This window comes from Orycteropus afer, unplaced genomic scaffold (genome assembly GCF_000298275.1).
Source record: "Orycteropus afer afer isolate SDZICR_OR568_19922 unplaced genomic scaffold, OryAfe1.0 scaffold00309, whole genome shotgun sequence".
In the NCBI taxonomy this organism is placed as follows: Eukaryota; Metazoa; Chordata; class Mammalia; order Tubulidentata; family Orycteropodidae; genus Orycteropus; species Orycteropus afer.
In genome coordinates this window covers 1,803,166-1,819,595 of record NW_006921896.1, presented here as the reverse complement: position 1 = coordinate 1,819,595, position 16,430 = coordinate 1,803,166, and the positions used below count along the sequence as shown (strand labels likewise).

Below are 16,430 nucleotides of genomic sequence, written 5' to 3'. Positions count from 1 at the left end.
GCCTCCTCTGACCTCACCAGTATTTTGTACCATCTTTTCACTCAATACCCTAGCCCTTTCCCCAAATTATTCCTAGGAAAACCTGAAACAGGAAAGTTCCTCTCTAAAATGCTGCTTTACACCAAAGCCCACACACACAAACCAAGGAGGGCACATTAGCTTAAGAACAGTACATTAGCACCTTCAAACACTGAAAAACGTGAAGAGAAACACCTGCCTCCCCACCTGCTCTCTGCCCCAATCACAAATAACTGCAAGAACACTAACTATTATAAACTGAGAATAATGTAAAATGATGAAGCAATTAAAAGGTTCTCTAATTTCTGTTGTCCATTTACTCTATTTAAGAACATTAAAACTCAAACCAAAGCAAACCCACTGTTGTTTGTTGTTGTTATGTGCCCTCGAGTCGGCCCGACTCATAGAGACCCCTCCTTGGGTTTCTGAGGCGGTGCCACTCCTTGGAAGGAAAGTTGGGCAATCTACTTCCATAGAGATACTGCCATAGAAACCCAAGGAGGGATCGCTATGACTCGCGTCCGAGTTGATGGCACATAACAACAACATCACTACGGAAGTAGATTGCCTAACCTTCCTTCCGAGGAGTGGCTGGTGGGTTTGAACCACCAGCCTTCTGGTTAACAGTCAAATGCCTTAGGTACTATGCCAGCAGAACTCCCTAGTTGATTCCAAATTGGTGACCCTATAGATCAGAGTACAATTGCCCCATAGGGTTCCCAAGGCTGTAAATCTTTATGGGAAGCAGACTGCCACATCTTTCTCCACAGAGTGCCTGGTGGGCTTGGACCGCTGACTTTTTGGTTAGCAGCCAAGTGCCTTAACCAATGCACCACCAGGACTCCTTATTTAAGGATACTTAGGGCTCCTAACTGGAGATGAAAAAGATTCCTTCTTTAATCATTTTCTTAGATTACTTATTAATTTATTCTGCAGAAAATTTCCAGAATTGCTTTCTTCAAATATGCTTGCTTGAGGTCTATGAACCCTCCCTCATTCATATGAACAAGTACACAATTACAAGAAATATAAAGACCACTTTTAGGGCTAGAAATAAATAGGAAGGGCTAGATAAGAGCAGCAGTTAAAATGAATAAGCACCTCAATAAAAATGAAATTAGAGACACTGCCTCGGAAACCCAAGGTGGGGTCGCTATGAGTCACATTCGACTCGACAGCAGTGAGTTTAGTATCTGCTTATCAAAAAGCCTAAAAGCTGGTAGAGGAAAGTTCCAAGGTCCCTATAGATGAGAGCACTGACATAGGGGGCAAATCATTCCCAAAGAGATGGTCAGGATGTTAACAACCCACCCATACACCAGGGAGTGGAAAAGCCAAGACCATTAAGGGATGAGCGCCAGCTGGCCAGTGCCTGAAAGGCTATCCTGGAGCTGAGGCAGGTTGCCGCTCCTCACTCTCCACGAAATAAAAATATCAGGGAGCCCCAAGCCAGCTAAGTGCAACTTCACAATTATTAGTTTCCCTTCCTTTTTTTCCACTCCCTATACTTCCTTAGGAGCTCTGGTAGCATAGTGCCTAAGGCACTTGACTGCTAACCAGAAGGCTGGTGGTTCAAACCCACCAGCCACTCCTCGGAAGGAAGGTTGGGCAATCCTACTTCCATAGTGATACTGCCTCGGAAACCCAAGGAGGGGTCGCTATGAGTCGGGGCCGACTGGATGGCAAACAACAACAACAACAACAACATACTTCCTTATCCTCCCAGAAGAAAAGGGGTTGGATTTCTTAGTGGATTTTCTCCTTTGATGCAATTCACATGGGGGTTATCCCCTCTCTTGGCCAGAGTGAGAAGACTATTAACAGAGGACCCTTAAGATCAGAGAGGCATTCTCTGCAGTGGGAGAAGCCTAGAGAAATCACAGCCCTTATCCACTTGATGCATGTCTTTCAAAAGGGAAAAAATTCTTTCTGTTTCAAATTTGCTCATTTTCAGCAAATGTACCCTCAGAAGTCTTTGATAAATTCTTTATTTCTCAAGCTTGCAGGACATAGCTGTCAATGGCTGGTTCAACTATAACAGCCCATCTTTAATGAGAAATTAGGTGAGGGCCTACCCAGGACTCATTCAACCAGGTAGTCAACAACAGAAAGGCTGTACTCACAATGATTGGTATGGTGTTGGCTCGGGACAGGATCTGTTTGACCAGCCGATACCGGTCATAGAGTGGCTTCATCACCTGACGTTCATTCTTTGTTACCTGAAAATTAAGAACAAGAGCACTGAGACAACAGCTCATAACGTTCATACTACCAGCTGTCCAAGTAGGCTCTGGCCTTGAAGTCTGGAGTTTTGCCATTCTTACAATATTTGTTTAAACTGACAGTATTACTTACCAAAACCAAAAACCCAAACTCATTGCCATCGATTCGATTCTGACTCGTAGCGACTCCCTTTGGGTTTTTAAGGTGGTAAATCTTTATGGAAGTAGATTGCCTAGTCTTCCTTCTGTGGAGTGGCTGGTGGTTTGAACTGCCAACCTGCTGGTTAGTAGTTAAAGGCCTTTAGGCACTATGCTACCAGAGCTCCTTGACAATATTATTTAATCAATAAATATTTAATATATCTACTTCAGCTTGGGATCGCTGGAGATCACTCCATCAGTAGTATTGCTCTTTCTAAAATAAAACTATGATCATTATTAGTTCCCTGCTTAAAACTCTTTAAGGTTCAAGAATTCTAAGACTATTTACTATTTTCTGGCTCTGGGAAAAGAAGAAACCATGCATTTCTACTATATTACTTATTCTTACTTATTCTTGCAAGGCTAGGCCCCAAGCCCCCTAGAGCCAGGAAAGGGAGGAAGCAGGAGAGGCTGGGGACCTCAGGAGCAGCAGGATATCAGGTAAAGGGGAGGGAGTGGCTAGGGACCCCAAAGTGGCAGGTTCTAGGTAGGAATTAGGTAAGAGGAAGGCGCAGAGGTTTCCAACAGCTAAGGGAGACAAACTTGTCTGTCAGTTTGTCATCCTGTGGGGCTTGTACATTGCTGTGAGGCTTAAGGCTGTGCCACTGGTGTTTCAGACACCAGCAGAGTTGCACTTGGTACACAGGTTTCAACTCAGCTTACAGACTGAGACAACTAGGAAGAAGGAGGAGCCCATCCACTTCTCAAAAGTTGGCCAGGGAAATCCTTATGAATAGCAGAGAAACACTGTCTGATACATAACTGGGCAACTCTATGAATAGCTTGGAAACATTGTCCCACACAGTGCAGGAAGACGAGCCCCTAAGGTAGGAAGGCACTCAAAATAGGACTGGGAAAGAGCTGCTTCATCAGAGTAGAACCAACCTTAATGATATGGATAAATAAGTCTCTCAGGACCTCCACGTGCTGATGTGGCATGATTCATATTGAGGAGAAACAGCTGAAACATCCATTAATAATCGGAACATGGAATGTACGATGTATAAATATAGGAAAATTGGAAGTTGTCAAAAATGAAATGGAACATATAAAGATTGATATCCTAGACATTACTGAGCTGAAATGGACAGGTTTTGGCCATTTTGAATCAGACAACCACATGATCTACTATGCTGGGAATGACAAATTGAAGAGGAATGGCGTGGCATTCATCATCACAAAGGATGTTTCAAGATCTGTCCTGAAGTACAACGCTGTCAGTGATAGGATAATATCCATATGCCTACAAGGAAGACCCATTACTATGACTATTATTCAAATTTACCCACCAACCACCAAAGCCAGAGATGAGGAAATTGAAGATTTTTATCAACTTCTGCAGTCTAAAATTGACCAAACATGCAATCAAGACGTGTTGCCTATCACTGGTGATTGGAATGCAAAAGTTGGAAACAAATAAGAATCACCAGTAGCTGGAAAACTTGGCCTTGCTGACAGAAATAACGCTGGAGATTGCATGATAGAATTTTGCAAGACCAATGACTTATTCATTGCAAATACCTGTTTTCAACAACACAAGTGGTGGTTATACACGTGGACTTAGCCAGACAGAGTACACAGGAATCAGATAGACTACATCTGTGGCAAGAGGAGATGGAAAAGCTCAATATCTTCAGCCAAAACAAGGCCAGGAGGTGACTGTGGAACAGATCATCAACTGCTCAAATGCAAGTTCAACTTGAAGTTAAAGCCAATTAAAACAAGTCCACGAGAGCTGAAATGAGACCCTGAATTTATTCCTCCTGAATTTCGAGACCATCTAAAGAATAGATTTGATGCATTGAACACCAATGACTGAAAACCAGAATTGTGGGATGACATGAAGAACATCATCCATGAAGAAAACAAGAGGTCATTAAAAAATACAAGAAAGAAAGAAAAGACCAAAATGGATGTCAGAAGAGACTCTGAAACTTGCCCTTGAGTGAAGAGTAGCTAAAGCAAATGGAAGAAATGACAAGATAAAAGAGCTGAACAGAAGATTTCAGACAGCAGCTCGAGCAGACAAAGCCAACTACTATAATGAAATGTGCAAAGACCTGGAGTTAGAAAACCAAAAGGGAAGAATATGCTTGGCATTTCTCAAACTGAAAGAACTGAGGAAAAAATTTAAGCCTCGAGTTACAATACTGAAAGATTCTATGGGCAAAATATTGAATGATGTAGGAAGCATCAAAAGAAGATGGAAGGAATACACAGTCACTGTACCAAAAAGAACTGGTTGATCATCAATTTCAGGACGTGGCATATGTTCAAGAACCAGTAGTATTGAAGGAAGAAGTTGAAGCTGCACTGAAAGAACTGGTGAAGAACAAGGCTCCAGGAATTGATGGAATACCCGCTGAGATGTTTCAACAAAAGGATGCAGTGCTGGAGGCACTCACTTGATTATGCCAAGAGATTTGGAAGACAGCTACCTGGCCAGCTGATTAGAAGAGGTCTATATTTGTACACATTCCAAAGAAAGGTGATCCCACAGAATGTGGAAATTATCGAACAATATCATTAATATCGCATGCAAGTAAAATCTTACTGAAGATAATTCAAAAATGGTTGCATGGCTCTTCTTTGTATTTTCAAATCTGGCACAGGGTTAACAATTTTCACTGAACTAAAGGACAGATTCTATAGGCAGTAGAAACCAAGTCCAACTCTCTGGTGCAGTATTTAAAGGCACTCATTGGCTAGCTAACCAACCTCATTATTTGCTGCTCCTCCTCTTCCTCATCATACTCAGGCTCTAGAAAAAATGAACTAGCCCATCTCTTAGCTCCTTGTGTAGTTCCTTCTGCCCTGAAATGGTCTCTTCTTTGCTTTTTTGGCAAATTACAGATCAAGAGCCACCTCCCCCTGTGAAGCCTTCCTCCAACATCCTCTTTTCTGGAAGGTCCATTCATTCCCTCCTTTGTGTCATCACAGCACCCTGTGTGCACCTTGTAATCTCACTGACACTTTTACACCATATAATATTTATTGGCACATCTGTCTCCTTCTTACCTCTTTAGACTGTAAGCCCCTTGAGAACAGGAATCTATGTTTTTGTATCCCTAGCAGCTATTTCAGTGTCTGATATAATCGAAATATCCCATAAAGATTTGTGAAATAACTGAATGGATATTTCAAACATAAACCCACCCACCACCACCACCAGCTGCCACTGACTTGATCTGGACTCATGGTAATCCCACGTGTATCAGAGTAGAACTGTACTCCATAGGTAGATAGGCCTAATTCAGGGGTGTGCATCTATTTTCCTTAGATAGAGAATGAGATAAAGTATCTTTGCATCAAGTTTGCATTTGTCTTCAGAATTTTATTTCCATTCCATCCATAATAAAGCAGGAGTTATAGAGGTAATAAATAATAATAATAAAAAAGGTAGGGGAATGGCAAGTAGAACTGGCTTTGATCATTTTTCTTATATGCCTTTTTGGCCTTCAACTTTGAAGGCAACCCTGGATTATGTATAGAGCATATATAAACTATATGTATAAAATATAAAGTAAAATATTTATAAAGTAGAATTGTCCCATAGAGTTTCCAAAGCTGTAATCTTTACAGAAAGTAGCTCTGGTTATATAGTGATTAAGTGGCTGCTAACCAAAAGGTCCATGGTTCGAACCTGCCAGCTGCTCTGTGGAAGAAAGGGCAATCTGCGTCTGTAAAGATTTACAGCCTTGGATATCCAATGGGAATTGCCATGTGTCAGAATCAACTTGATGGTAGTAAGTCTGTTTTTTTCGGAATCTTAACAGAAGCAGATTGCTGTATCTTTGTCCTGTGGAGTAGGTGATGGGTTCAAACTGCTGACCTTTTGGTTAGCAGCTGAGTGCTTAACCACTGCACCACCAGGGCTCCTTAGAAGTCAAGGTAGTGGTTTTTACTTGGTGGCATCTGGGAGGGGATGGAAGAAGGGTGGGATAGACTGGAAGGGGCTTGAGGAAAGCTTCCAGAGGATTGGTAATATTTTGCTTCTTGATCTGGGTGCTGGTAATGCTATGAAAATTCATCAGGATAAATAATTATAATTTGGGCTCTTTTCTGTATTTGTATTAAACTTCAATAAAAGTTCAATTATAGTCACAAGTAAGTCTGAGGAATAGAAATGAAGTGGCTTGCACAATGTCACATGGAAAAGGATAAAATTTAGGACCAGAACACAAGAAATAATGTTTTAATACAAGACATATGCAATAAATATACGGAAGGTGAGATTAAGGCACTTTCTAACTGTTGCCACAAGACATGGTGAAATATAATATGCAATGAAATATGATGTGCATGATAAACAACAGACGTTTTGAAGAAATACTTCTACTAATGATAATAGTAACAAGCCAGAATTTCCCCACTACAGACCAGTATGCTAGTACTAATTATTTGGCAGAAGCATCTCTGACTATAGAAGGAAATTTAGCTTGCAAAATTAGCAAAATAAGACAAATTTGAAGAAAACAATTTCCTTTCTAAATTTTTGTTCAAAAATGTAATCTATTTCAAGTAGATGAAGAAGAATGGTGGTTAAATTTTTTGACTGTGATAGTAAGATTTAATGTTTACCTATGTTTTATTATCTATTTAAAGACATTCAACTGCATGGATTATAACAAATGATGGATATTACTGCAAAGAATGGGAATTCTAGAACACTTGTGTCCATAAGGAACATATATATAGACCAAGAGTCAGTCCTTTGAACAGAACAAGATGATACTGTGTGGGTTTAACACCAGGAAAAGTGTCTGGCAGGGTTGTATCCTTTCACCATATTTATTCTATCTGTATTTTGAGTAAATAATCTGAGAAGTTGGACTATATGAAGAAGAATGAGGCACCAGCATTGAGGAAGACTCATTAAAAACCTTTGATATGCAGATGATACAATCTTGCTTGTTGAAAAGTGAAGATGATTTGAAGTGCTTACTGATGAAGTGCACTATACTGCAACATACAGAAAACCAACTGCATACTGAATCCTCACAACTGGACCAATAAGCAACATCATGATAAATGGAGAAAATATTGAAATCACGGATTTAATTTTATTTGGATCCATAGCCAACACCAATGGAAACAGCAGTCAAGAAATCAAATGATACATTGCATTGGGCAAATCTGCGGCAAAAGATCTCTTTAATGTGTTAAAAAGCAAAGATGTCACAGACCTCTTTAATGTGTTAAAAAGCAAAGATGTCACTTTGAGAATGTACACTTGTCTCAAGTCTTGTTGTTTTCAGTCACCTCATTAGTACGCAAAAACTGGACAATTAATAAGAAAGACCAAAGAAGAACTGATGCCTTTCAATTACGGTGTTGGTGAAGAACACTGAATATACCATAGACTGCTGGAAGAATAAACAAATCTGTCTCGGAAGAAGTACAGGCAGAGTGTTCCTTAGACTTGAGGATGGTGAGACTTTATCTCACAGACTTTGGACATGCTATCAAGAAGGCCTAGTCCCTGGAGAAGGACATCATGGTTGGTAAAATCGAGGGTCAGCAAAAAAGAGGAAGACCCTCAACAAGATGGATTGGCACAGTGGCTTCAACAATAGGCTTAAACATAGCAATGACTGTGAGGATCATGAAAGGCTGGGCAGTGTTTCATTCTGTTGTACATCGGGTCCCTACATGTCAGAACTGACTTAATGGCACTTAACACATCTTCAGTTAGTGACTGTTAGGGACTAATCTCCTGTGGGTGATCTGAAAATACAGTTTTTGAAAACTTACTCTGATTCCATCAAAGTTAACTTTATCATTTGATAACCCAAAACCCCACTCATAGCAACTCTATATAAGACAGAGTAGAACTGCTTCATAAGGTTTCTAAGGCTATAAATCTTTATGGAGGTAGACTGCCTCATCTTTCTCCCATGCTGTGGCTGATGGGTTCAAACTGCTGACCTTTTTGGTTTTTAGCCCAATGCTTTAACCACTGTGCCACCAGAGTTTCTTTTATCATTTGACAGAAGGTTCTAAATGCTAAAAATAACAAAGATTTTTAAGTCTGAAGTGATGGAAAAGTAACTTTAACACTATTTGATTTATACCAGAATTATTTTTATGGTATATATGGAGCCAAAGGCTTAAGGTTAACTTTTAGTGTTATAAAAGTTAATTCAACTTCCACCCATCATAAAGCCATGTCACAGGCAATTATCAGTGGTAAGTTTGTGATTTCAGCCAAAATATAACCAATGGTTATATGAATAAAGTGGGAACAAAATGACCAGCTGTTATTAAACGAACCATACGAAAACTATTTAGAACTTGACATCTCTTATTCTTGAGTCAGCAGCTGCTCAGGTTCTGCTGAACCCCTTAACCAAGAATAAGACTTCAAACAGGCCACTGAAGCTGAGTCTCAGTTTCCTCACTGATGAATTCAAATGCAAATTAGAAAATCTTTAAGATCCATAATTGTTTGAAAATGACTTTGGATCAAGCATAAAGTATAAGTAGTAGTTCTGAATGGTTATCCAATGTGTAGATATCGAGTTATTTCTAAGGTGTATTTTTGTACATTAATCAAGGCAACACACACATCTAAATAGGAAGACCTAATGGGAGAACACAGCATCTTCCATTGTATCTTGGCTGTGACTGAAATAAATCTGTATCTACTTGTCTCTTAATACCCTATCTGGTGGCTCTATAAATCTCAGAAATATTTCAAAGTACAAAGGGAACAGCAGTCAATAATTAACCACATTTAATTAGTAGCAAGTCTGGAAAAGAAATCAGAAAGACCTGATCAGACAGCTGCATTTACCTGTCTTTACCTTTTGTGACTATATTTGTCCTAGCTCAAAGTACAAATTCACTAGAAAGTCCAATTTTGGTGTGTTGGGATGAATACAATTTCTTTTGCAAAAAATTTAACATTTACTTTTATAAGAACAATTACATTCTCAATTATTTTGGGTTCTATTAAATTCAATCTTGCATTTTATAATTTGGATATAATGTTGGTGGGTGGCTGTTGTCATCTGGACAGGGGTACAAAGGTAAAGGTGAAATGGTTGACATTTTCACTTTGAAGATAAGAGATAAAATTAGAATAATCAAATATTAGAGCTAGAAGAGCCTTATTTTTTAAAACTAAGCACTGTAGAGGGTAATGATTTGGGCAAAGCAATAGAGCTGGTTCAAGAACCCAGGTCTCTTGACTTCTCGTACAGTTTTCTTTCTATTCACAAATAAATAAGACATAAAGTCAAGTGGACTGCTAATACACTATCATTATCCTCTAAGTAGGGTTTTGCCAAAGTGTCTTCTTATCCTCTTAATATATTTTGCCTTGCAAGGTAAGAGATCTGCCTTCACTGATTTCACAAAGCTCTTTGGTTATGCTCAGTATGCATAACTTTATGAGAAATTCTGCTTGAGACAGACAAGATGCCACACTGCCTTCAAATCTTCTTTGTAAAATTGGTTTGTGTTTGTACGCACAAGGGTACCTCTGAGTCATAAAACTGCTAAAAGGAAAAGACAAAATGGATGGATTCTCATAACTGTTGCATTCTTGTCTCATGCTCTGAGAAAACAGCAACTCCTTATTATCTTCTTTATTATCAGGAAATAACAGTAGATTGTGCAAAGACCAAAACCCAAAAACAAAACTCACCGCCACTGAGTTGGATCCAACTCACAGTGACCCCTCCTTGGGTTTCCAAGATGGTAGCACTACAGAAGTAGATTGCCCAACCTTCCTTCTCAGGAGTGGCTGGTAGGTTTGAACCACCAGCCTTCTGGTTAGCAGTCAAGTGCCTTAGGCACTATGCCACCAGAGCTCCCAACCAAACTCACTGCCACTGAGTAGGATCCAACTTATAGTGACCCCTCCTTGGATTTCCGAGATGGTATCACTATGGAAGTAGATTGCCCAACCTTCCTTCTGAGGAGTGCTGGGGGGTTTGAACCACTTCTGGTTGTGCAAAGACCAGATAATCCCAAATAGTAAATAACTGACTTACAGTATTTATGTATGGCTTTAGACTTTTATTTATATTTGAACATAAGTATGTTTATTCTCTTGTTAGTTTCCAAGGTTTTAAAATACATGGGTAAATTCTAATAAGAAATTCAAGAAGAACCCAGAAGTTTTGATTAAGGGATGCCTTTATATTTACTATCAAAGGTTACTATTTAAAAAAGGCAATACAGTAAGCTACAGTTATTTGTTCTGTTTCTCTCTGTGATAAGATCTTCTGATGAGATCTTTAAATGTTGAAAAGGATACATATTCATGATAACTAATAGAATATTACATGCAGGTGTGTGATGGTTATGTTTGTATGTCAACTTGGCTAGGCCTGGCTGAGTGGCCAGGCAGCTGGATGTAGTATTCACCATGATGAGACTGGTAATCAACTCCATGGTGGAAGCTACTGGGAGCAGCTGAGTAGCTGCCTTTGGGTATATAGTCTGCTTCCTGTATATGAGAAGCTTTGAGAATGGTCCCTAGCCTATGGCATGCTTGGACACTGCATGTAGCCGTGTTGTTGCTCAGCAGCCTGCTATTTACTATCAAAGGTTACTATTTAAAAAAGGCAATACAGTCTGCCGACCTTGGGACTTACAGTGGACTTAGGTTAATGGCCTGCCGTATGGATTGGTAACATCGGGACTGTGCCTTTTTACTTGTCAATCTTGGGGCTTCTCAGCCTCAGCAGCCAACAGCTGGCTGAGTGAAGAAATGCCTCTAGCTCCAGTGGGCCGGGAGGAGGCAGAGCTGGACCCCAAGGCTGAGGGGCTTTCACCCAGCCCCTACAGCCTGGCACTTTGAACTTGGATTTAAAGCCTCCAAACTGTAAGAATAAACTCATGTTTGTTAAGGCCATCCCATCTGTGGTATATTTCTTGTCAGAGCAGCACTAGGTAACCAGAACAAGGTGTCTGAATGAGTGTTTGTTTGCTTTTTTAAACACATGTCAATTTGACACAGAGTGCCCTGTTAAAGCAAACAAACTTGTTTAAAAAAAAAAAAAAAAAAACCCTGCTACCAGAAGTGGCAAATAACCATTGTGGCCTGCGATTTTAAGACTGTCTGTTTAAATCAGAATATGTAGATTCAGCAAAAGCCTGCTTCAAGTACCTGCATTTCTGAAAAACTGGGGTTTGCAATGATAAGTTAGTCTGGAAGCAAAAATCTTACTTCTAAGAAAAGCCATTGCCCAAACGATATCTACAGTCCAGGGTCCATGGGAACATCATACACCGAAGCATTGAAAGGTTTTTCTCAGATCTGCAGGCTGGCCAGATACCAAATGAATTATGCTTTTCTTTTTTTTTTTTTTTTTTTGAATTATGCTTTTCTGAAGGAGGTTGGAGCACTATGTTCCAGAGACAGGCAGAGAGTTTTGCCTCGGACCAGAAAGAAAAATGTCAAATTTCCTACTGCATTCATCCCCTTGGTCCTATAAGATGCTAGAATCTGGAGTCAAAAAGATGTTCTTTCTTCATGTGAAAGAGTGATGAAAGAAACAAGCTAAATCATCAATCAGAGTCAATTTGATGGCAACTGGTTTGGAGTGGGTCCCTGGGTGGTACAAACGGTTAATGTGCTGGGCTGCAAACTGACAGGTTGAAGGTAGATCACCTCAGAAGAAAGGCCTGGTGATCCAGCCCCCAAAATTAGCCACTGAGAATCCTATAGAGCACAGTTCTACTTTGACACACATGGGGTTGCTATGAGTCAGAATCGAGTCCACAGCAACTGGTGGTGGTAAGAACCAATATTTCATATTCCTAATGATAAGAATGCTAAAAAATGTACTTTTTTTTTTACTGACTCAATTACTTAATAATAAGTAAGCCTCAGAGAGCAGAACCTATCATTGTAAAAGAAGTAAAAACTATCATTTACTGTTCAGCCCTCTACAGCCACCTGCCCCACCTCCTCAGTACCAGAAAATCAAGGTTTTTTTTTTTTTTTTTTTTTTTTTAATTTTAATTAATTAATTAATATCATGATTTGGGTGAAAATTTACAGAGCAAACTAGTTTTCCATTCAATAATTCATACACATTTTGTTTTGTGACATTCATTGCAATCCCCACAATGTAACAGCCCTCCTCCCATTTCCTCCTCGTGTTTACCATTTCCTTTCTTCCTCCTTATCTAACTATCCCTTCCTGCCTTCTTGTCCCTTTTGATCTCATATGGTTGATTGTGCTAATGAGTGCATACCTCCCTCATATTCTTGTCCACCTTACAGGCCTGTCTATCATTTGCCTGAAAGTTGAGCCATGGAGGTGAATTCAGTTGAAGGCTTGAAGAGTGTCTAAGGGCTATTATCTTGGGGATTCTACCAGTCTCTATAAGACCAGTAAGCCTGTTCTTTTTTTTTTCGTTTTTCATATATTATATTTTGGGAGCTCTGGTAGTGTAGTACCTAAGGCACTTGACTGCTAACCAGAAGGCTGATGGTTCAAACTCACCAGCCACTCCTTGGAAGGAAGATGGGGCAATCTACTTCTGTAGTGATACTGCCTTGGAAAGGGGTCGCTATGATTCAGGTCTGACTTGACAACACATAACAAAAACAATTATTATTTTTGAGTTTTGTTCCACATTTTTCTCCACTCTATCCAAAAAAACCAAACTCACTGCTGTTGAATTGGATCCGACTCATAGTGACCCCTCCTTGGGTTTTCGAGGGGGTATCTATTTGGAAGTACACTGCCCCATCTTCCTTCTGAGGAGTGGCTGGTGGGTGTGAACTGCTACCCTTCTGGTTGGCAGTCAAATGCCTTAGGCACTATGCCACCAGACCTCTAGGACTTCCTATTATAACTCCTTTCAGAACAGTCAGCACTGGTAGCTGGGTACCATCTAGTTCTTCTCGTCTCAGGGTTGTGGCGGCTGGGGTTCAAGTAGTTCATTAGTCCTTTGAACTAATTATTTCCTTGTGGCTTTGATTTTCTTCATTCCCCTTTGCTCCAGATGGAGAGGCACCAATGGTTGAACCTTAGATGGCCGCTCACAAGTTTTTAAGATCCCAGTCGCAATTCACCAAGGTAGGATGTAGAATACTTTCTTTGTAGGTTATGTTATGCCAATTGACCTTACTGTCCTCTGAGACTATGGTTCTGAGCTTCCATGCCCAATGACTCACTCATCCTCAAGCATTTGAGGTATTTGGTTACAGCTAAGAAGTTTTTGTATCTTTGCCCTCTATATGTTCTACTCTATATTCATGGATATATTTACAACAAATACATAGAAATGTTATCTGTCAAACCTATATATGTAGGTGTAGTCCCATTCACCCTCCCACCCCTGTTCAGTTTGTGTGTCTATTTATGTATCCACTTGTAAACAAAAAAAAAACCAAACTCACTGCCGTTGAGTCAGATCTGACTCATAGTGACCCCTCCTTGGGTTTTTGAGGCAGTATCACTATGGAAGTAGATCGCCCAATCTTCCTTCTGAGGAGTGGCTGGTGGGTCTGAACCGCCAACCTTCTGGTCAGCAGTCAAGTGCCTTAGGCACTACGCTACCAGAACTCCCATGAGTTGAAGGTAACAAAGGTAAATACTATTACATTCACAATCCTGCAATGACAGTAATCTACAAGTATCCACTATTATTAGTGTTATTGCAGGATTGTGTATATAATAGTATTTACCTTTGTTGCCTTTAACTGAGGTGCTCCTCCCAGTGCCAGACATCCAAGGTTTTAAAACCCTGGGAATTAACTGAAAACCAAACCAAACTCACTGCCATCAAGTCAATTCCGACTCACAGCAACCCCCTTTGGATTTCCGAGGTTGTAAATCTTTACAGAAATAGATTGCCTAGTCTTCCTTCTGTGGAGTGGTAGTTGGTGGGTTTGAACCACATCCTTCTGGTTAGCAGTCAAATGCCTTAGGCACTACGCCACCAGAGCTCCTAAAGTGGATATAGTCATGTTCAAATTTAAATATAAATTCTTAGGCTATATCTAATTGTTATCTTAAGTTATCTGTTGTTTTAGATTATCTGATCTTTATGCAGACAATCTACTGTCTGATTAATTATCTGACAATAAAGATGATAGAGTTGCTGTTTTCTCAGTGCATGGGCCAAAAATGCAACAGTTATGAGAATCCATGCCATTTTGTCTTGTCCTTCTGGCAGTTTTATGACTCACAGATACCTTTCCACACACAAACTCAAATATTTATTTATTTTTGTTATTAGCTATTGTGAAGTCAGCCTGAAAATAGTAACCCCATGAATGCTGAGCAAATAATACCAGAAGTTGGACTATATGAAGGAAAATGCAGCATCAGGATTGGAGGAAGACTCATTAACAACCTGTGATATGCAGATGACACAATCTTACTTGCAGACAGTAAAGAAGACTTGAAGTACTTACTGATGAAGATTAAAGACTACAGTTTTCAGTACTGATTACAACTCACTCAACATAAAAATGAAAATCCTCATAACTGGACCAATAAGCAGCATCATGATAAATGGAGAAAAGATTGACGTTGTCAGGAATTTCATTTTACTTGGATCCGCAATCAACACCCATGGAAGCAGCAGTCAAGCAATCAAATGTCATATTACACTGGGCAAATCTGCATTTTTAAACTGTTAAGAAGCACAGATATCACTTTCAAGACTAAGATGTGGCTAACCCAAGCCACAGTATTTTCAATAGCCTCATATGCATGTGAAAGCTGGACAATGAATAAGAAAGAAGAATTTATGCCTTTGAATTGTGGTGTTGGTAAAGAATACTGAAAGTACCATGGACTGCCAGAAGAACCAACAAATCTGTTCTGGAAGAAGTGTAGCCAGAATGCTTCTTGAAAGCGAGGATGGCCAGATTTCGTCTCACCTACTTTGGTCATGTTGTCAGAAGGGGCCGTTCCCTGGAGAAGGATATCATGCGTGGTAAGTAATGGGGCAGCAAGAAAGGGGAAGACCCTCAACGAAATGGACTGACACAGTGGCTACAATGATGGGTTCAAGCACAGCAAACATAGCAAAGATTGTGAAGATGGTGCACAACTGGGCAGTGTTTCATTCTATTGTATAAGGGTCACTATGAGTTGGAGCCGACTCGATGGCACTTAACATGTACAACAGAACAAAATGCTTTCTAGTCCTGTGCCGTCCCCATGATCACCTGTGGACTGGACTGTTGTGACCCATAGGTTTTACTTGGCTAATTTTTGGAAGTAGGTGCCAGGCTTTTCTTCTTAGTGCATCTTGGTCTGGAAGCTCAGTTGAAACCTGTTTAGTCATCCTAACAAATGCATGCCTCCACAGACAGAGGGGTGGTGGCTGTCCATTGGATGCATTGGCTAGAAATGAACCCAGGTCTCCTACATGGAAGGTGAGAATTCTATCACTGAACCACCAAACCAAAACCAAAACCAAAACCAAACTCAATGCCATCGAGTTGGATCTGGCACATAGCGACCTTGGGTTTCCAAGGCAGTATCAATACAGAAGTAGATTGCCCAACCTTCCTTCCAAGGAGGGGTTGGTGGGTTTGAACCACCAGCCTTCTGGTTAGTAGTCAAATAGCTTAGGCACTACACCACCAGAGCTTCCACTGAACCACCAAGCACTATATATTAACCCAGTGTCATTGAGTCAATTTTGACTCATAGTGACCCTTCAGGACAGAGTAGAACTGCCCCATATGATTTCCAAGGCTGTAATGCTTACAGAAGCACACTTCCACACCTTTCTTCTGTGGAGTGGCTGGTGGGTTTGAACTGCTGAACTTTTGGTTAGCAGCTGAACACTTAACCATCAGGACTCCTTAGCACTATCATTATAAATAGAAAAAATATTGAAGTGTCAAGGTTTTCATTTTACTTGGATCCACAATCAATGCATAAGGAAACAGCAGTCAAGAAATCAAATGATGGGGGAGTTCCGGCAAGATGGCGGACTAGGCAGAAAGATTGCACAGACCCTCTTCAACAAAGAAAAGGGAAACCAATTAACACAGAC

The 16,430-nt window shown here is 40.2% G+C and overlaps 1 protein-coding gene across 1 annotated transcript in view; it reads right to left on the bottom strand.

Moving 5' to 3' along the window:
• FAM13A (family with sequence similarity 13 member A) overlaps positions 1-16,430 on the bottom strand; it is a 235,272-nt gene that overhangs the window by 11,280 nt on the left and 207,562 nt on the right. The window contains exon 13 of the mRNA XM_042782411.1: positions 2,142-2,237. Coding sequence (XP_042638345.1) covers positions 2,142-2,237 — 96 coding nt within the window. The remainder of the gene's footprint in view (positions 1-2,141; positions 2,238-16,430) is intronic.